This window comes from Taudactylus pleione, unplaced genomic scaffold (genome assembly GCF_031769625.1).
Source record: "Taudactylus pleione unplaced genomic scaffold, aTauple2 ptg000481l, whole genome shotgun sequence".
Taxonomy (NCBI): Eukaryota; Metazoa; Chordata; class Amphibia; order Anura; family Myobatrachidae; genus Taudactylus; species Taudactylus pleione.
Genome location: NW_028284883.1, coordinates 330,554 through 353,129, shown reverse-complemented (window position 1 = coordinate 353,129; position 22,576 = coordinate 330,554). Strand labels below are relative to the sequence as shown.

Genomic DNA, 22,576 nt, shown 5'->3' with positions numbered 1-22,576 from the left:
GGTGTTAATGTTTAGTAACCACAGGTAGAGGACTTAGGACCTGATTCAGAGTTGGGAACAGAGAGAGATAGCACTTAACTCTGTACCTGGACAAACCATGTTGCAATGCAAGGAGTGTAAATACAAAATTTTGGGGGGGCATGTAGGGTAAATACTGGCAGCTTTTGCATGTAGCCCACAAATACTGCACAGCTTTATTATTACTCTACAATTTAGATGTCAGTTTGGACACCTCCCTCCCAAATCTAAATCTCTCTACACACTAAAAATCTGCCCCACCTGCAGTGCAACATGGTTACACCAAGATGATCAGTTGAGAGAGACATCTCTCTCTATTCCCAAGTCTGAATCAGGCCCTTAGTGACACAAGAGCAGGGCCGGCATGATGCACATTTAAACACTATAATATCATTACTGCCCTTTGGGAAAAACTTTGTTTTACAACAAAAAAAACTTTGATAAAATGGTCTACTGGTCTCCAAACTGGGATTGCTGATTATCCCCAGTTCTTACATTTATTCATTTCAGCAAATCTTTTATTATTTGAATTCTGTTTCCAACCATCCCCACAACACACAGTAATCAGGCCATGCAAATGAGGGATGTCTCTCTATTCAGTAACAATCATACCATCCATCCTCACAGTACAGCAGGGGCGTATCTACGCATTGGCCGGGATGGCATTCGCCAGGGGCGCCAGCCAAGAAGGGGTGCCACCCGGCGATGCCATCCACGGCCAGGGAATAGAAGCATTTACTAGTTTTGACCTCCACTGCCTGGAGACTCTCACAGGCAGGAGCCACTCTTTACCAGTGCCGGTGTCCGGCATCACGCTACACAAAGTGAAGGAACTGCAAATAAACTACAGCTCCCAGCAGCTCTTGCTGCTGGAAGCTCCTGGCAGCAAGGGCTGTTGGTAGCTGTAGTTTCATTTGAGTTTGATAACTGTAGTGCTGTGCGGTGACGGACACTGGCGCCTGTAACAGTGTATGCTGTGCACTGCAGCACCTCCAATGCCCGGGGATGGCTTTCAGGAGGGTAATAATATTACATTTATGTTATACAAGAATGGTGTATGTATATATATATATATAGTGTATGTGTGTGTGTGTGTGTGTATATATATATATATATATATAGTGTGCGTGCACACCCCTTCTCCACAAGACCACGTCTTTTTGCCATGTGCACCTTCCCTATTTCAAATATGGGGGGTCGCCAGTCCCTTATTTTGCCAGGGGCACTCAAACGCCTAGATACACCTCTGCAGTACAGCACAAGATCTGCAGAGACAGGACGACCCTCACCTGCTGAGAATGGCATCAGGGCATTGTTCTTCTTAAACTTCCCATTTTCATCCAGAAAATTGTTTGGATTGAAATCCTCCGGGTTGTTGAACTGGGTCTTGTCATAGTGTACTCCTGCCAGTAGTGGGATGACGACTGTTCCCTGGTGATGTAGAGAAAGTAAGTATAAAACACTTGTTAACATTTTATTGTTTAATTTTCTTTGTACTAGGCCTACATTTGTACTAGAGATGAGCGGTTCAGTTTCCCAACATCAACAGCCGCCCCTTTGGCAGTGCGGCTGCTGCGCGTGCGCAGGCCTAACCATTGAGTCGGTTACGGGGTCATCGGCGCTCGCGACCGACTCTGAATAAGGTCCAGTATTACAACAAAAATGCTTTAACAAACCATCATGGCACCATTAGGGTGCCATTAGGTTAGGAGGAGTTAGGTTTAAGGCATACATCCACTTAAAGACATGAAAATGACTGCACGATTATTGTAATCATACAGTAGTTTGTCAGTCTGTGATGTGCCTACACTGAACGAGCAGTCGTTCAGTGTAGGCACATCAATCATCTCCTAACATGCTGAACCTGACGTTATTGTCAGGTTGTCCAGCATGTTTGCCCGATGATAGATGTCTAAACGACCAGCGGGAGCGCGCATCGCTGGTCTTTTTAGACATTTTTCTTAATGATTTGCAAATGATTTATGAACGATTGAACGATAACAATATTATATCGTTCAATCGCTCAATTTAATCGTCTAGTGGATGTGTGCCTTTAGATTTAGGTGTTTAATAGGTAGCTCTGGAGACAGGAGTAGGTCTCTGGAAAGTGTGACTGCAGGCATCATTGTCACTTGTCAGTGTATGTGTGTTTGTCACACATACTGCACACTTCCACACTGCAGTGCAAACAAACAGGCTAGCTGCTGTCTGTGTTGCTGTTGATTGTTTTTTTCTTTCTTAAAGTGAACCTGCACCTTTTTTCTGCAGTATACTATATTGTTTATCACAACTACACCCACTTACCTGTCCGTCATCCACCCACTACTGCCACTCCCCTACACCCACTTAGATATCCCCCTACCTTCCCATACGCACCCCCCCCACCCCGTCTCACTGACACCTATGCAAGTGACCCCCATCCCACCCAACTTGGCAACACATGCCCACGAAAAGCACACCCCGCACACAACACATTCAAGTATCCCGACCGGCCTCTCTACTGTCCCTGCACGGATCACGAGTAACCATAGCAACATTAACAGCAGCTATGTTAATGCATACGAACACGTCCCCCACTCCCATTGGCCTAATCTGATTACATTTATCACTCCTGCTAGTCCCTGCACACACTTGCACCGCATTACCTTTCAAACACACCATTGGCCCGTGAGTCACCTGACCACACCCCCACCCCCGGAGGTGCACTACATAAGAACCTCAGAAGCATTGATCCTCTCTCACCTCCTTGAGTGAGGCACCTGTGCCGAAACGCGTTGGAAACCCTCACATCAAAGCTGACACTGATCCAGGCTGACCTCCACTAAAGATCCCCATCCCCACCAAGGACGGCCAGTGCAGAAAGCTCTCAGCCCACCCGCCTGCTGGTCCGCTCCGCTCACACCTCCAGTGACCGGCTCCAACCCGGACCAGCCCATCTCTCCCCCCCTTTACCAGGCGTGCTCAACAACTGACTCTTGGCTAGGGTTGGCTCCACCATCGATCCCCATTTCCACGAGGGACCGTCAGTGCAGAGAGCACCCCGCACATCCGGCCGCAAGTACGCACAGCCAACATTGCCAGTGACCAGCTCCATCCCAGTCACACCTTCCATATCCCCCCCTCCTCCCCGGCTTTTATATAATCAGTATCCCGGGCAGACCACCCCCTTTCCCAGGGGTGGTCCTAGCTCACACGCTGCAACCCAGCTTCCAAGCGGCTCACCCATCCACACCTCTGGCTCCGCACCACCAGCGGCACGACCAAGAGCCAACTTCAGCTGCACACTCCGGTCGCTGACCTCCACAGACCAAACAGAACAGCCGTATACCTACAGCACACCAGCAACACGCTGAACCAGCTCACCAACAAACCTGCAGCTTCCAACCTATCTGCAATGGCCGCAACGTCGACCTACATCACCATAACAAAAAATCTACAGGTAGGTAAGTACTGTTAAGACTCGCACCAACACGCGGGACGCTGCACAGGTGTTCCAACCCACTCTGCACATCCCCCCACCCCCTGAGACTTCCTAGACTGTTGACCATAGGTACAGCAGGGGTGATGTGCAAGGTTACTGAACCGCACGGGAAGGAGCCCCCTGAAAGGGTCCACCTACCTCCCCAGTCTCATCACCACTCATCACTGAACCCTACCCACCTGCCCGGGATCTCAACAGAGCAGCATTGTGACTACTCAATAAAAGATTTTGCCCCAAACTACTGTGTCTCGCTGGCCTCATTTTGATCCTATTTTATTCTCCTTTTCACATTACTCCAAACTACACTCCATACCCAATCACACCCTCATTCTCACTCCCAAAACACCACCACCAGAAGAAACATTAAAATTAACAACACTCACAAACACACACAAGTCATCACCACTACTAGCAGGGAGAGCGCACCTTACCCCCACCCCCAACCCCCATACATATTCAGTGTGGGAAAGGTACTCCCACACAAAGGTGAAGCACCCCGAAACTACAACACACCACCCCCCTGGTCAACAAGAGCGCAGTTCTACCGCCCATCTTCATATATTGTTTATCTGTCCAAAAATACTGTACTGTGTTTGAGGCTTCTGCACCCCAAGAAGACTGATTGGTTTTGAGATTTTTTTTCCCATTTATATATATCAAAAAAATTCATGTAGAAAACAAAAAAACATGCAGTCTTTTATAACTGAATTTAAAAATGTTATTGTGTAGTTCAAGAATTTGATTGTACAAACGAGTGATACGTATATTACTTTTCTGTGTGCGGTGGTGTCCCACCCTTAATCTGCACCCCAAAACAATTCTCACAAAGACCTGTTCTTCCAAGTGCATCCAAACATTTGCCATTATTGTCTGTCTAAAACAACAAAGCCCTTAGTGCAAAACAATTGCATAGTGTGTTGTCCTTACAGTATAAGTGACAGTGTGTGAGGTGATTTCACACTCTTAATCTGCACCCCAAAACAATTCTCAAAGTTATGTTCTTCCAAGTGTACATAAACAATTGCCAGTATTGTCTGTGTCTAAAAAAAACACAGCCATTAGTGCAAAAAATGTGAATAGTATTTAATCCTTCCAGTGTAAGAGATGGTGTGTGCAGTGGTGTTCCACCCTTAATCTGTACCTCAAAACAATTCTCAAAGTTATGTTCTTCCAAGTGTACATAAACAATTGCCAGTATTGTCTGTGTCTAAAAAAAACACAGCCATTAGTGCAAAAAATGTGAATAGTGTTTAATCCTTCCAGTGTAAGAGATGGTGTGTGCAATGGTGTTCCACCCTTAATCTGTACCTCAAAATAATTCTCACAAAGGCCTGTTCTTCCAAGTGCATGCAAACAATTGCCAGTGTTGTCTGGGTCTAAAAAACAATCCCATTAATGCAAAAAATATGCATAGTGTGTTATCCTTCCAGTATAAGTAATGCTGTGTGCTGTGGTGTCCCACTCTTAATTTGCACCCAACACAATTCTCAAATATATATATAAACCATTTATTGGCTGGTGTCAAAAATAAAACCAATCATGGATCAGTCAATAGAAGAGCAGGAGCAGCAACTAAGTATTAGTGCTGCGGGCTGCTTCCAGTAATTAAAGTACTTCAACTTCTACTAAAGGTGGTCAAGGGGAAAGAAGGTTTAAGAAAGGGTACTTAAAATCTAAACAATATTTCACAATGCTAAAGAAAAAAAACATAACAATAACGGGAAAATTTACTGCCAAAAAATGTAAAACAGTCAGCATGCCATACACCATATGCAGTGGCAAGGAAAGGCTCAGACCATGGCCTTTCTTTGTGAGTGGTAGTCCTGCTATTGCTGTTTCATGCACTAGAATTCCTACTGCAGAAGAAGAGGTCAAACAATATTAGGCATCTTATGTAACCTCACATGCAACACCTTCTCGCTCTGAGGGCCTGATTCAGCAAGGATTGCAGTAGCAAAGACGCACACAATCGGTTGATTAATTCACATTGCACATGCTCATGCATCGCAGAGCACGTGCGTGAACTAGCAATTGCGATGGGAACTGCATTTGCAGAGGCTACGCAGACCCAGAGCACATTAATAGACAGTAAGTGCCATTTGTGGGTGGTGACGGGGGGGTGGTCAGGTGAACGCAGGCGTGCCAGTGCATTGCAACGCCATTGCAGGGGCATGTATAAATTATCCACTGCAATATCATACACAGCCTGAGGCCTCATAGCATGTTCTGAAGTTAGCAATTCCTGAGTGAGGTCTGACCTGCCTTAACTGTGCATATGGGTGCATATTTACTCAATGTTACCGATTGTGTTTCTATATTGCCTAAGTATATGGATGTGTGTAAGGGAAAGTGGGCGTCCTTATGTTAGGCTGTGATCACAATGCAATTGCACACATTTGCATTTCACCGCTGATATTAGCAACTGCGGTGCGTGCGTTCTAGCAGAATAGCGATCCTGCTGAATCAGGCCCTGAGTCTAGAAGTGTCACCTTTAAAACAGGCAAATCAGTGCACAAAAACACTAAGGATGAAGAACAAATTGTGTGTTCACAAACTTCACAAATCCCTAAGGAAAGTCTAAGGGTATCCACGAGTGCATGTGAATTTGACATTTCTGACACTGTAATCCTGGAGAAGCCTTCTTCCACCATTACTGCACCCTCTGCAAATGTGAGGATGAGCACCAGTAAAAGTAAAGATGGTGAAATAGAAATTGAGCATGTTACTGTGGAAGTGCAACAGAATGAGGGAGATATTTTGGTATCTGATGCTAATGAGGATGATGATGGTGTCACAAGCCATCACAGTTTGTTACCACTGCAGGTTCCGGTAGTCACTCTGCATCCAGGAAATCGTGTATCCCCGGTCACCAAGCAATGTGGATGCTGGACTGGGACAACACCTGCGGTTGCTGGGAGACCTAGACATCGGGCAGCATGCAAGTAATTCTGGGCCTGCCGGATAGACGTGCAGTGCTGCAGCTGTTGACCATTTGCTAATTTCCCTGACTGCACATTGATTGGTGGGTTTCTTCTTCTAAGGCAGCCGGACCTGCTCCATCTTGCCAGTTATAGTTTACACCTCTTGTGTAAACCCTGGTTCCTGGTCATGCACTTGCAAGAATCTCTGCCTTCTGAAATTCTGGCAGACCTCGTGGACTTGTCCTGTCTAGTTTTTGCAGTGACTCCTGCTGACTACCGGGCCGCTCACAGTCTAGCTGCTCATACCATCCTAAACAGCAGCTCCTGCAACAACCACCTCAAGTAGTGACTCTTGTCAGCAACCTAACTATTCCAGCCTAGCAAACTTATATCATCCCAAGCAGTGGCTTCTGCTAGCGGCTTTGCTGCTCCTGCAGCATCCACCTCAGAGCGTCAACTTCTGCTCTCTATCTAGCCGTCCACAGCCAAGCAGCTCTTACCACCTAGAGCTGTGGCTTCTGCTCATGGCCTTGCTGCTCCTGCAACAACCACCTCTGTTACATTGGCCACGCCTCTGTCACCTCTGTCGCACCTCTGCCAATTTGGTTGCACCTCTGTCAGTTCTGTACTGCGACCTCAGCCTCGGTCTTAACTACAGTTACATTGTGTCCTTATTCCTTGCCTCTGGTCTCAATCCCTCAGCCATTCCAGTCCTTATCTGCAGTCAAATCCACATTCTAGCATATTCCAGAATCCGCCTAGACTAGTTAAAGATGTAGCCATGCTCATCCATGGTGCAACTAGACATCATCTGGATGGTGCAACTAGTGTGCCCACATCTATGGCATGCGCATGAATATGCACGTGCCCACCATAGACTGCAATGGGTGAATGCCAGCCACATTTATGCTGCAATGCATGTGCCCATGCACATGCATCACAGCAACAATGTAGCCAGCTACATCTTTATCTGCAATCTACCACCAGCTGCACAACACCTTGCAATCACCTGAATTGCAGTGTTAGCCTCTACTGTCCCGAGCTTAAGTCCAGGCAACAATCTAAATACAGGTGAGCATATTTTGCTCTAAGGGGACAACAGGGAGCTATTATTGGGAGTAGATCTTGCTACTGAGGCTGTAGAGGTCTTACACAGAGTCATCAAGGTGATCATTATAGATTATGAATGTGTTGGACAAGAAAACTTTGATAAAATTGAGGAAGAAAATGTTGTTTGTGTCAAAGTAAGTCAGCCACCAGTGGCAGCAGTTCCTGCCAGTGATAAGAAGGTGGCCATTGTCATGCCTGGGCATAAGACTAAAAAAAGCCATCTCTTTTGTGTGGAATTATTTTACCCAAATCCTGCCAACATTTGCCAAGCCATCTGCACCATCTGTGAGGCCAAAGTAAGTATTATATAAGACCCCTAGAGCCACATTACAGAGGTTTTTCTAACAGCCACCCATTGTTCCCTTAGAGTAGAGTACACTCACCAGAACTTAGCATGCCGCCAGGTTTTAAAACTCAGGACAGTAGGAAGTTATACAATACTTACAGGATAATTGACTGGGATAGTATAAACAAGATAATATACAGACAAAATAGGTCATAGATGTTGGAAACACCTACAGGGTAACCACAGAGCAGTGCTGATAATATATTGTTAGCAGATTGTAAAACAGCAGAGGATGATAATCACTGAATAGCAAAGGTATTTGCAATAGTATACAATAGCAGAGTTGATAGATCCTTAGGAGCAGGATATGAAAGCTTGCAGGTGGTAATTCAATAAAGAAATGCAGAGGCTAAAATTTACCATGGCTCACGGGTGGAGAGACAGGTTCCAGGTTTGAATCAGACTGGGGGTCTCCAGGTACACAGATCAGACAAGGAAAGACACCAGGACACAGGAAAGAGGATCCAGACCAGAGGCTTACACCAGAGCATAAGCTGTCACCAGCATTGGAGTGCAGGGCTGGCTGCCTTTTAAGAAGAGCCTGCACCTATAGCAGGCAGCTAGTGAGACCAGGCCCCTTGATAATAATTCTGTGCAGCTGTTGAGCTGCATGCAGAGCCAGCATCCTGGCTGGGACTACATTCCCCTGCAGCTGCCTAGCAACCAGCAGGATTATCCATCCATGTAACCAGAGTGACACAGCGTTCTGGCTGCCTAGTGATTACTGGGACCCGCGTCAGTAATGAGCCATGATGGCGGCCCATAACAGTTTTATGCAAGACACTGAAACCATTTGAAATAGTAGCTAATGAAGTGAGCTCATACACTGCCAGCCTGAGTAAGGTGATTCTGTTAGTTAGACTACTGGAAATGCAGCTAGAGAAACTGAAGGAAGAGATAAAATGAAGTGATTCCATTAAATTTGTTGGGCTGGTAGGTCAAGTTTTTGATTCCCATCATCATTACCAAAGGGTTTGTAACATTTTGCAATTGGATCACTATATTTTGGCAACCTTGCTTGACCCTAGGTTTAAGTCCTATGTAATAGCTTTCTTTCCAACTGACACAGATCTTAAGAGATGCAAAGCATTCCTTGCGAGCAAATTGTCAGCTCAAGTGGCAAATGACACAATGACATTTCCTGTTTCAGTCTCGCCTGCAAAAGCTTCTGCCAGGAACAAACTGACCTTCTCCAAGAGATCCACCAGTGATGAGGATAAGCAAACTCAGTGCACCAGAGTAAAACAACATTATAACTTTTGGTCAGGCTTAAAATAATTGCCCAAAATTATTGACACATCTATCATGACTCAATTTGATACACTAAGCATCAATAGAATTGTGGAGGATTTTTTTAACAACAATATACAACTTAGCATGTCATACAGTCCCTTTGAATACTGGGTAAAAAAAATAATAATTTGGACTCTCCTGTACAAACAAGCTTTGCTTTACTTAAACTGCCCATCCTCCAGTGTGCACATGGAAAGTGCATTTAGCACAGTCAAAAACCTTGTGAGTGATTGACGTAGGAGAATACTTCCTAAAAATGTGGGAAACCTAATGTTCATAAAAGTGAACTACAAATTTTATAGGGAAGACCTTTGCTGCCAATTACAACAAAGTAGAGATTTCTGCAATGGTGGATTCCAGTGGAGATGAGATAATATTGTGTGATAATTATATTAACAACACTGATGAGGGTGAGGATGAAGTGCTTGCTTTCTTAGACTATGCATGTCCTTTTTAGTATATAACATAATGATGGATGGGAGAGCCCAAGGACAATTCCATTGTGCACTACTTTTCAATATGGGATTTGCCAAGATTGTGTGTTTTTGACATGCAGAGTACTGTATATTACTGTACTTTACTGAGACATTCATTTTTTTTTGTATCTTGCAATGCCATCCATCACCCGTTTCTCATCCAGGCAAATAAGCCCCATTTCCTGCTTCTTCTCAGCAGATACAGACTAATATCTTCAAATCATATAACTAATAATTAATTATTCAATTTGATTAAGCTGTTACTCTGTATTAAATCCTAAAAAGTCAATTTCATTGGACTTTTGAATGCTTGATTTTTAGTAGTGTTTTAAATTTCTTTGGTTTACTTTTTTATAGTTAACTATTTACATTAATCAATCAATAAATCAATTATCTATCAACCTCATTGGGATTTTGGATGCTTGTTTTGTAACAGTGCTTTCCATTTCTCTGATTTGCTTTTTTATTGTTAATTTATTAACACTAATCAATTAATCAATGCTTTACCTGGCTTCCACTGAATAGTACTCCCGCCCATTTACCTATGCTGGCTTCTGGCCTCTGGTCTACAGTAGTAGTAATTGAATAGTGAAAACATTCTATAGCATTGTATAGTTTGCATTATACTGCCATCCTGTCTTCCATTGCAGTGCCACTATATCTCCTAGATGTGGTATGTTCTTTTTTAAACTGCCATGTGTTTGTGCTGTTGCTTTGTCACTTAATTTAGCCAGTCAGCTTGCTGCAGTCTTTGGCCAATATGGGAGAAAACTAAAAACAATATTGTGATGTGGTTGAAATTGACTGGAAGTGACTGGAAATTATTGTTCTTGAGGCTAATAATACTGTAGGAACAAAAACAGGCCGAGATTACATGATTGCAGCTGTTTTTATCTATTTTTAAAGAAATCCAGATTCAAACCCAAAAATTTGAGGATGGATTTGGCAGAACCAAATCCAAAACACAGGGTTCCACACACATCAGTCATTTTTACCTTACATATTGTATAATTGCGAATCTGAGTATCCTTTGTCAGCTCATGAGGAACACTCAGTGGAAATACATCAGCATATCTCTGAACTTCATGTATAAAAGCTTCAGTATAAGGCATCTTATGTCTGTCCTCATAATTTGGAGGTTGATGACCAAGGACATTGTCTATCTCTTGGTAGACCTTCTCTGTGGAGACAGAATATCTCACTCATTTTTGCATGAAACATCTATCGTGTATAACGATGATAATTTAATTACAATACCTGTCCTGAATAAGGCACATACCTGCTGCATTGGGGTGTTTTATAAGAAGTAAAAACATGTAACACAATGTATTGCCCAATGTTTCAGTTCCTCCGAAGATCAAGATCATGATGCTCATCAGCAAAGAATTGTGATTATAGTAGGTAGCTTTGTTTTTCTGTTCCTAAGGAATGAATGAGGATTTAGAGAAAATTAGGGTAATAGATGCATAAATCAAATAGGTGTTCCATGGAGGGTTATAGGTTAACAACTAGAATTACATGTGAACCTTGAAAAGCCCCTAGAGTGTTGAGCACATAGTTTAATATACAGATGTATAAATTCATATATTTAGATCAAACTAAAAGGCACACGTCACGCAACTGAAAAATACAGAACCTTTCCAATAACAATGAACTGTAAGCATTTTTTGCAAATCCTTAAAACATACAGTTTATATAAAATTAATAATTTAATAATGGCAAGTGAGCATGTCAAAATAATTAAGAAACAACCATAAGTTAAGCATAGATGTATACTCCAGAAGACTAATCTCAGAAACATTTCCATATGAAAATTGAATTAACATAAAAGGGATTGATGCAATTTCCACATTGTAGGGATGTATACTACAAGTGAAGATAACTTGTGCCAATGAAAAAGGTCCAAAGAAGGTTAGATATATGCAGCTCTAACTTTTGGAATTCAACCAATATGTTTCTAGTAGATAGCGGGATTAAATGGGGGGTGTTCCAGTAATTCTCCAAACTTTAGTCTCAAAATGTGTGGGTTATTTTACAAAAAAAAAGAGGAAAACAAGTATAGTGTACCCTGTGTTAGTCCAAAAACATACACTCAATATATTCTTGAATGTAATTGGGTAATATTACACAGTTACCCTCCGGTGACTGCAGATTGCACTGGTGGCTCTCAGACCTTCTGGTAGGTGTTTCTCAGGATACTCAGAAAGGGTTACAGACAAAACAACTGTTGCATATGGTTGATCAAACCAAAAAAAATCCTTCAAGATTATACTCACCCTTTATACATTTATTATTCGCCTTGAACATTCATTTATAATTCTGACATCCGTCGGTTTAATTAATAGTAATGGAATAAGTTCTGTTAGCTCATTAAAGAAAGATACAAATACTTGAATAATTTAAAGTTCTTGTGTATTCTTAGAAAAAATAATGTCTAATTAGGGATGGTCCTTCCAATTTTAAGAAGAGACAATCAGTATATAAAAGATGTGCTACTTTATTTATTCGAAGGTGAAGACACTTCAACCTTAAGGCATAAAATAATTGCAAATAACATAAGTATTAAAATAAGGACAAAAATTACTAAAATCAAAAAATGAAATATGATTAGATAGAGAATACAAAATCAAGGGGTGAATGGGAAAATAGTAATAATAGCTTCAATACATATTGCAGACCTTTGATTCCTCAGGCTAGTGCTGCCTATTTTGTCTTTCTTTAACCCTTTCTGAGTATCCTGAGGAACACCTACCAGAAGGTTAGAAAGCCACCAGTGCAATCTGCAATCACTTGGCAAGTACAATATTACCAAAGGTTTCATAAAATTGTTAAGTATATATTATATTGAATTAATGTTTTGGACTCATACAGTGTATTCTATATTTGCTATCTTCTTTTTTGGTAAAATAACCCACATATCTTTAGACTGAAAGTTGGAGAAGTGCTTCTCATCTCCACTGATTCTGCCCTTGGTTCCTGGCACATTATTATTATTAAACAATCCTTAATTAATGCCTGTAATGACCTATGGTAATCCAACCCTTATCGTATTATTCTTCTAAAAAATGTACCTACACATCCGAAAGTGTCTTTTGCTACCGTAGCCCCTTTCTACTTACACTGCTACTGCAACATAGTTATTGCAGCTATATTCCAAATGACATCAGTATGAAATTTGCAAAGGATTTTTCCTTGCAGATAACTACTGATCCTGCTTTCAGTTTTTTTTCCCTCATCTGTTTTCTTTTACATTCAAATTTCTAACTCCTCTTTATATTAATATTCTCTGCTTTATTATGCTCTCTTTTCACCTTATATTTACATCAGTTTTCCTTTGTGTTTTCCTCTCACTGTGTCTTTCCCCAAGTGCTTTAACCCCACCACCTAACAACCTTACTATTTTCTCTCACTCCTCATCTCCACATCTGCCGAACTCCCCCCATGCATTGCCCCTATCTCACATATACTTTTGGATGTCTGTGCTCTGAGACTTCTTCCCCTGGTAGTCCAGAGCTTTGCTCTAAGCCTGCCTTGTTCCCTCCTTTGCAGTCCACATTCACTCCCTCCATCTCCTTCTGCTCCTCCCTTGTTTCCACATGCCCGGCCTGAAAATAGCAGCCACCAGCACCATTACGTATCAGCTCTGCTCAATTGTGCAGAGGGACTGGCAGGCTGTGGTCTCTTGCAGCTGCCACTGATGCCCCAACCACAATGGCCAGTTAGGGGTTGATGTGGGGTTTGATGAGTGGACCCTCACAGCCCCTGAGACTCCTTCAATTATGCCACTGGAGATCCCCCTTGCACCTCAATTACCTCCGCAAACCTCTACCATTTCTAGGGATGAAAATTGTAATTTTCATTACTCTGCGCCAGGTGTGTGGATGGACATTCATCTTCTAGCCTTTTGGCCCAAATGTGGTGGTCAAGCCACAAGCACTTTTATAAAAAAAAAACATTGCTCAAAAACAGATAATTTGGGTCAGGGTCAACTGTAGCACAGTGGTTCCCAAACTTTTTTGAATCACGGCACCCTAGAGTATCAGCATTGTTTTCATGGCACCCATAAGTTTAAGTTTGTTATTGAGAAATTCAGAAAAAAATGTAGTAAAGTAGTAATGTAAAGTAAATTGTGCTTACCTGTCACCCTTAGGTTCAGTTATGTGGTGGTGGACAGGTTTACACTTCTGTTTGTTCACATATTTACATTACATTGACCATAAATAATTTGATTCGGTGCTGGACCACTAACCTGAGGCACCCCTGCAAGTGTCCATAGGCACCCCAGGGTGCCACAGTGCACAGTTTGGGAACCACTGCTGTAGCATGATTGTCAGGATGCGGCCTGGGATGGGCCACTAATTACCAGTGCACCGACTTCCCCTGATCTTCCTGACGGTCAGACGCCGGGTTCAGCGGTGGCTGGCGCACTAAGTATTCTCCCCAAGGTCCGCTAGGACTTCCATGTGTGCGTCCTGGTCCCGTGTTGGTGGTTATGGGTACAGTCCTGTTGGTTTCTATCACCTGACTAGACCCTCATCCAGTGGTAGCCTTGTCAGCTCTCAGATGACTCTTTCCTCCAATGGATGGCTACCTAGGGGTATAAAGCAGGACTCCAGGTATCAGGAAATGGCCTTTTCAACTTACTGTTTACTCTCCAGTGATTGTGGCTATTACATCGCTCCACACTCCATGCTGAGATATTCTCCGGTGCTTCTCCAGCTTAGGTGTGCTCTCATGCTGATTTCTGGTGTTCATCTCTCACACTGATTTCTAGTGTCATGTATTCCAGATCTCATGCTGGTTTATAGCGTTCAATTCTCATGCTGATTTCAGGTGTCATATTAATTCAGCTCTCACACTGATCCCTTGTGTTATATTATTCAGCTCACATGCTGAACCCTTGTGTTATATTATTCAGCTCACATACTGAACCCTTGTGATAATTATTTCAGCCCAGTACCCAATCCTGCTTCTGAATACAAGTACACACAGTACTCTATTCTGCCATTGGATCCCAAGTGCTCTCAGTACTCTATCCAGCATCTGAATACAAGTGCACGCAATACCTCATTCTGCATTTGGATCCCAAGTGCTTTCAGTACCATATCCTGCATCTGGATACTAGTGCCCTCAGTACCCTACCCTGTGTCTGGACCACAAGTGCACTCAATACACTTTCTCTAGTCTCAAGTGATATTCCCCAGTTTACCCAGTACAAGTTATTCTACAGTGAACCTTCTGTGAGCAATCCTCCAGTGTATTCCCTATCAGTAATCCTCCAGTGTATTTCCTACGTGGCACTCATCAGTGTTTCTTGTATGAGTTATTCTCCAGTGAACCTTCTATGTGCAATTCTCCAGCAATATCCTCTACTTGCCTTCCTCCAGTGTGTTCTTTACGAGTCATTCTTCAAGTACATTCTCTACATGTCTCTCTCCAGTGTGTTCTCTATAAGTTATTTCACAGTGTGAGAAGTTATCTTTCTCTACCCTGCAACCTTATCACATTGCTAGTTTCCGGGTACCTGACCTGAGGGCTGTGACCTGCTCACTGGGTGCGGCAAAGCCCAAATCCCAACTGGAGGGGTCACTGGTAAAAACCACCAGTAGGTTAGACTCCGCGCCTCTGGTCAGGTCTCGCCAACACTCGTATCTAGCTAAGGAGGAAGACATACCTGCTTCCTCCTCATCTGCTGTCACTCCACACCCTAGTACCCCTATTTCCAGTTCTTTTACCGAAGTTCCCTTTGTGTGGTCATGACAATGATATTCCAGGACCAAGCTGCTGTGCCTGATAGCTTTATCAAGTCATTTTGCTACTTTGCACCAGTCATGCTACTTAAATTGGCTGTATATTCAAGTGTTTGCTTGCTGGTATAAAGGGTTCTACTAGTGATATTAAATTGTTTATCTGATGGAAGTTTAAAGGTTACATTCACTGTGCTAATAAACATTAGGCTGGCACTCTTTGATTGATCCAGATTTGTGGCTCATCACTTATGTGGGACATGAAGGGGTTTGGCCAAACAGCTTTTTTACCTCAAAGGAACAAAAAAAAAACATCCTAAGGATTTTTCAGATGGTAAATACCTTTGCCTGGGTCAGACATTTAGCATAGCACATCTCCTTTCCCATCCTCTCCCTTTGCAATATTTTTCTATCCATTGTAATGATATTGTTGTTTTCTATCTTGTTCATTACTGTTTATTGACTTTTTTGGATTATTCTGATTACAGAGGCATTTTAATAAGGATTGTTCATATGGTTTGTGGGGCATTATTTTATCCTTTAGACATCTCTGTCCATTTTGTCCGCCACGGAGTCAGATCTACTGTGCGCTCATCAGGTATTTTGGGTGGGAGTCAAAGGTTTTCATTGGGATAGTATTTTTCCTCTTTTTGTAGAAGCTATAAGAAAGTGAGGTGAACCTGGTTGTTTAATTTTTCTTACAAAAGGTAATAATCTGGTAAAGGTACCAGAATTATTAAAATTCTCCACATTAAGGCTGACTTGGTGAAGTTTCATGCTCAGTGGGATACCATCAGAATAGTCTGGTCTGATATTTCCCAATGTAGGGTCCGGAGATGCCTGCACAAAGATGCAGTTGTGGAATATATATGGGGAAAGGTTAATGCTTCAGTTGGGAAGTTGGTTCTCAAAGTGTTTGAATTATTATGATGAGACCAGTCTGTTTTGCCTCAATAGGTGTCATCTTAGTGAGGCAGGAATGTCATTGTTTTGGGCAGTCTGTTCTCAACATTTGCGGTGGAGTGCTGTAGTTCCTAGGAACCTAGGTTTTGTAGTAAAATATTGCCTCTCAGTGGCCTAACAAGGCACAATTGGTAGTTGGGTGGCACCTAACTGGGGTGGGATGTACCATGTATCAAATATTGCATGCCACCACTTACGGCATGTATAGAGGTGTCTAATATTTACCTCCGACTCCCTTGCTGGTGGCCCTCTCTCCTGTGCTGTTCTTCTCACTGCAGCCCGAACTGCTGGGTGAGTAGGTCATGTAAATCCAGAAAATGTGTGTAACTAGGGGGGCAATCACCCTCCTGGATCCGGAACTACTCTGACGGACCATATGTGGCCGGCTGGACCTGGTCACCCCTTCCTCCACTCTCCTCACCTCCCTCTTCATCCAGTGTTGAGGTCAATGCTTGCTGATGCTTCTGGCTTATGAGAGCAGCATCAGTACATACAGATCTGGCCACAGGTGGCACCACTGGGTGCTGCCCTCCAATAAAACTGCACCCCTGGTGAGTGCCATCCTTTCCAAAAGATAGATACGCCACTGGTGCTACATATTGCATATTGGTGCAGCCAGATTGCAGTGTGAGGTTATGTGTGGACTGTGAGAGGGGATGTCATTAGATATGGCAGCTATGGAGGTTATGTGGTCGGTTCTGGAATCTGATAAGCTTGTCTAAAGAGGGGAGTTTTCAGGGAACGCTTGAAAGTTTGGAGACTAGAAACTTCTGTAATGGTGGATTCCAGTAGAGATGCAAAGCTGTCAAACATTTCCAAAGTCAGCAAGCAGAGCTGAAGCACCACTATACTGATTGCATACAGATGTGTGTGGTCCAATAGAAGTCAAGTAGATACAGATGCTTCATAACATTCATTGATAACTTCACAATAATGACACATATATACACATCATTAAAGAGAACAGTGTCTATATAGTGCGCCACCTCATTCAGCTATATTGGAGTGGCTGCTCTAAAGGGTAATTACCAATTCCCTAAAAAGCAAGAATGCTCAAACATGGACAAATCTGATAGAGCGCCTAAACTCCAATAGAGACAATATACAATTTGCAACTCTCCATTTGAATAATAATTTCTTAGCAATAGATATAATCTACCATATAAAAAGGGATGATCAGTCCCACATGGAAACAATAAAACACGATATAGTATATATATTCAGGAATTACACATGTAATGATTTCATATAGAATATCACATTTAGCCAAATTTATCTCTTGTGCACATAAATCTAATAGTCACTTTTCTCCTTTCAATGCATCAAAAAGCTTTTGCAACAGAGTTTTTCTTTAAACAGATCCCTGTAGATCTCACAGTCAATAATAAGGATATATAATGTTAGCATATATATGTATATGTCCTCACACTGCCTTGAGATGAATAAAAATGTAGTCCAGTTGTGGGGGTAGTTGTCTGAGGTCAGAAATTTATGAAGTGAAGAAATTTAAAAAGTGTAGAAACATTTTAAATAACAGTTAAAAATAACAATTATCCTGCATGAATCTCACTGAACATGGACTTATCATCTGTTTCTTTTCATTCCAGATATGTGATATTCCTTCCTGAATACTACAAGTCCCAGAATCTGCATTAACCCTCATGCATCCTTAGCTGTTTAGGAAATCTATGTGATATTCCTTACTGAATACTACAAGTCCCAGAATCTGCATTAACCCTCATGCATCCTTAGCTGTTTAGGAAATGTATGTGATTGTATTTGTCATCCTGCAAACTACAACTCCTAATCTATATTTGCACTAATGCAAACTTAGCTGTGTATTTAAAAGTATGTGTATAATATTGTACATGCTTGTAATTGGTTTTGCCAGTTGAAGATGTTGGTCAGTGAAGTGTCATTTATGGCCTAGTGTTTACTTAAAACAGGGTAATTCAACTCCTTTGATTAGCTGGTCATGTGGCTTCAGCTGTAGCCTGTATTAATCAGACCTACTTTATCTTTGCATTCAGTTGTGAGGGCAGTTGTCTGGGGTCAGAAATTTACGAAGTGAAGAATTTTAAAAAGTGTACAAACATTTTATATAACAGTTAAAAAAAACAGTTGAAAAACATTGACCAACATCTGAGACCAGGTAATTCCAAAAAATCATCTTGCCCATTGTCATTTTGTAATATACTCACAAACCATGTCTCAGAAAAAAAGAAACACCAGCAGCACTCTTAAGCTGGCCACACACTAGACCAACTTACATCCAACCAGCCAACTAGTTGATTGGTTGGAATGAAAATCTGGTAAGGGATGAAAGCAAATGACAATCAGCAATTTGCTCCCAAACGCTGGAAAATGGACTAAAAACTGTTCTTTGAACAAATTGTTTTGATCAAACATTTAACAAACTAGTCTGACGACCATTTTCATCTGTTTTCTGGCATTTAGTAGCAAATTGCTGATCATCATTTACTCCCATACATTACCAGATTTTCATTCCAACCAATCAACTAGTTGGCCGGTTGGATGAAAGTTGGTCTAGTGTGCGGCCAGCTTTATATATATATATATATATATATATATATATATAAAAAAAATCTAATGCATACAAATGCCGTACATTAAATACAGTATATGGCATCTAAAATACATACATATATTTCATAAATATACACATGGAGAGTTGCACCAATAATAAAAATAATAAATAATACAAAGTGAATAGGATGAATATCACTTAAAAATATGTTGCTCTGTGGAAGACTGCCTGAAGAATACTGTCAGGCTGGCTGATATAATATGATAAATACAAATGGGGTCTCATTACTGCTTTTACACCTAAGTCCTGGGTCTGACCCGAGATTTGTAACACAGTTTCAAAATGGATCAGACCCAGGACAGACCATTTCTACAGCGGCGCCGATCCAGATTTTTCCCGGATCGGCACAGTTCACACTGCACACGGCTGCAGTGGAACACTTCTACTGGTGCTTGGAGATGACATCATCTCCAAGCACCGAAAAACCCGGAAGTCCCCATGCTGTAAACGGGACACAGGTTCACTGGTTGTTCCCGTGTAAAACCCTGGAAATTACCTGGGTTGGATTCCCGGGTCACTCGACCCAGGGATCCAACCTTGGCCCCTTTTACACCTTGGAGAAACCCGAGTTAATCCTGCAATAAACCGGGTTTTAGCTCTGGTGTAAAAGGTGTATTATTGTATAGAGGCAAAAGAAACTCCATTTATATATTGCCAGGTGGTCTCCCATCCAAATCTTGACCAGGCTTAATCCTACTTAGATAGCATAGTCAGCCCAGATAGGACATGTCCAACACAGTTGAGCTATAGTTAACCTCATTATCCCACAAAATTCAAAAAGATCCATGCTAACATCAGATATATCCTTATTGACTGTGAGATATACAGGGATCTGATTAAAAAAAACTCTATTGCAAAAGCTTTTTGATGCATTGAAAGGAGAAAAGTGACTATTAGATTTTATGTGCACAAGAGATACATTTGGCTAAATGCGATATGCTATATGAAATCATTACATGTGTAATTCCTGAATATATACACATATATGCTATATTGTTGTTTTATGGTTTCCATGTGGGACTGATCATCCCTTTTTACATGGTAGATTATATCTATTGCTAATAAATTATTATTCAAACGGAGAGTTAAAAATTGTATATTGTCTCTATTAGAGTTTGGGCGCTCTATCAGATTTGTCCATCATTACAGAGAAGTCTGAAGTAGTGAAAAAGATCCAAAGTCAAGAGCTGAGTGATGTGAATTGAAATTCAAAATAGGCAGAAACTGTAAATCAAGTGTCACAAGTGTGCAAGACATCAATAATGTCGAGGGTAACTATAGTCGTGAGCTTGTGGTGAAAGAGACTGCTGAAGTCAGTGAGAGGAGTCTTGCTGATGGCCATACCAAGAAATGTGGATTAGTGTTTGAAATGTTAATATTTTCCTGCTTGACTCAGGTTGCTGCAAGAAAGCTATAAGTATAACTAGGGCTGTGCGGCCACACAGTGCGCAGCGCTCTGTGGGCGGCTCCGCCGCTCACCCACAGCTCCTGCATCTGGCTAGCAGGGTGTATGTAACTGTACCCTGCAGCCAGAATCTCTGCAACAGTGCCGCCTGGAGGATCCTAAGGGCCTCATTTACTAACGAGTGTTATCACCAAAACGAGTGATAAATGTCACTGTGTATGAAAAATGACAGTTGGGAACAGATTGGCTGGAGCACCATTTATCATACACAGTGAAATTGATCACTCGGTTTGGTGATAAAACTCATTAGTAATTGGGGGCCTTGGAATGCTCCAGATGGTCACAACGGTGCCCTTACAGCACCCCGAAGCATACTGAGGATCTCCAAAAAAGCTAATATTGTATTTTCAGAGCTTGATGAATTTAGGTTCCCATACTAGTGTATGGGGACAGCAAGTCTCATCGAGGGAGAAAGGTTACCTTTATGATGAATAGCCTTGTCATGTCCCACGATATATGTGTTTCATATGCTGTTTAGTTTCTGTTATGTTATAATTGCAAGGCTTTGCATCTTGTTAATTTTGTCCTTCCTGATTCTCTGTAGCTAGGATCTAATGTCATTAGCCTTCATTTCTTCCTGTCTGTAGCTCAGTGTGTGTGTCTGCCAGTTTAGCTTGCAGTTGTTCCTGTTGAGCTCTGGTAAACTATCATCTTTTCACCTAGTATGTTATGCATAATTACAAGAATATAAGCTTGAAATAAACCTTCATCTGGATTGTTCACATGTGCCTTACTAGTTGAGTTGACACTGTCTGACAAAGTCTCTTGGTGTAAGTACTGGTTCAATACAGATATACACAGAGGAATTATCTCAGGGACCTTACACTTACAGCCTGGTTATTGAGTGAGAATAGTGAAAAGATGGTTGATAAATACTGCTTTATACGCCAGTAAGCCAGTTGCAGCTTCTGCAGATACAAAGGCAATAGCAAGCTTGCATACAGTGTAAGAAGAAATCATCAGTGTGTTACAGCATAGATTCTTCTAGCAAGCTACAAACTCACTCCAGTATTATTCAGATCCATTCTGCCTGTGTGATATCATGGCTGAAGGGAACACTGTACAGCCTGTTCAAGATGAACAATATCTACAATCAGAACAAGGAGAAGTACTGGATCCCAACCTGCAGACTAAACGCCCTGCTAAGCCTACATGGAAGGTTAAAGAGAATCTTGAAGGTAGGAAACATGAACTTTCTTCCAATATCCTAAACTTATTGCAAAAGTTGCTAAATCATATGTCCATCATCTCTCAACCTGTTTCTGATGTGCCACCACTAGAGGGAGCCCTAGGACAGCTTTGTTCAGTATATGAACTTTATACACTGAAAAGCCAGGAATATGTAAGCATTCTAAGGAAACTCAATACTCAGGATTCTTTAGAAGAATTGTAAAGCTTTAATGATCTTAATTTGGATTGAGACAGTTTATTACATGAAGTTAAATCCAGGACAGTGGCAAGAATCGCACAATTACTGCAAACATCATCACATATTTCTGTGCCCACCAGGCATTCAAAACGATCATCTAAGGCACGTTGTTCAAAATATTCCATGCTCAGTGAGCAACCTATAAAGGTGCGTGCAGATGCAGAGACCACCAAAATACAAGCCGACTTTGCACAAAAAAAGGCAGAAATGGAAGCCAGAGCAGTGCAAAAAAGGCAGAAATGGAAGCCAGTGCAGAGCACGAAAAGGCAGAAATAGAAGCTTTAGAGAAACAATGTGAGCATGCCATAGCAATGGTATGGTTAAAGGTTTTGGAACAAGCTGCCAGTGGAAGTGAAAGGGACAGCATCAGTTTAAGTGAAGTGGATGCGGAGGATTCTCTTAAGCGCACAAGAGACTACGTCCTAAGCAAACACAGTGAACCCATGGTTACTGCAAACATTCCTAACAGTGCAAACATTTTTCCAGAACAAAGGGACTCAGATCCCTACGCCACATCCAAGGTCGGTACAATACACAACCACTTTGTGATCCTGACCCATTTTCACACACCACAGTGCACCAAGGCCCAACACCTCAAGAAGCCCAATATACAAACACCTGGTCACAAACCAATGTGCCAGTAAGTCGCCAGGTCCCTGGCAGCCACACAGTTCCACATACAGTGAGACCTATGGACTTTAAACTAGCTCTTAGGCTGA

At 42.0% G+C, this 22,576-nt stretch overlaps 1 protein-coding gene across 1 annotated transcript in view; it reads right to left on the bottom strand.

Annotated features, from left to right (window-relative positions):
• Positions 1-22,576, bottom strand: part of LOC148502818 (cytochrome P450 2F2-like) — a 56,708-nt gene that overhangs the window by 13,832 nt on the left and 20,300 nt on the right. Inside the window, exons 6-8 of the mRNA XM_088449262.1 lie at positions 10,925-11,066; positions 10,641-10,825; positions 1,308-1,449 (exon numbers count right to left, since the gene is read on the bottom strand). Of these exons, the coding sequence (XP_088305388.1) occupies positions 1,308-1,449; positions 10,641-10,825; positions 10,925-11,066 (469 nt within the window). The remainder of the gene's footprint in view (positions 1-1,307; positions 1,450-10,640; positions 10,826-10,924; positions 11,067-22,576) is intronic.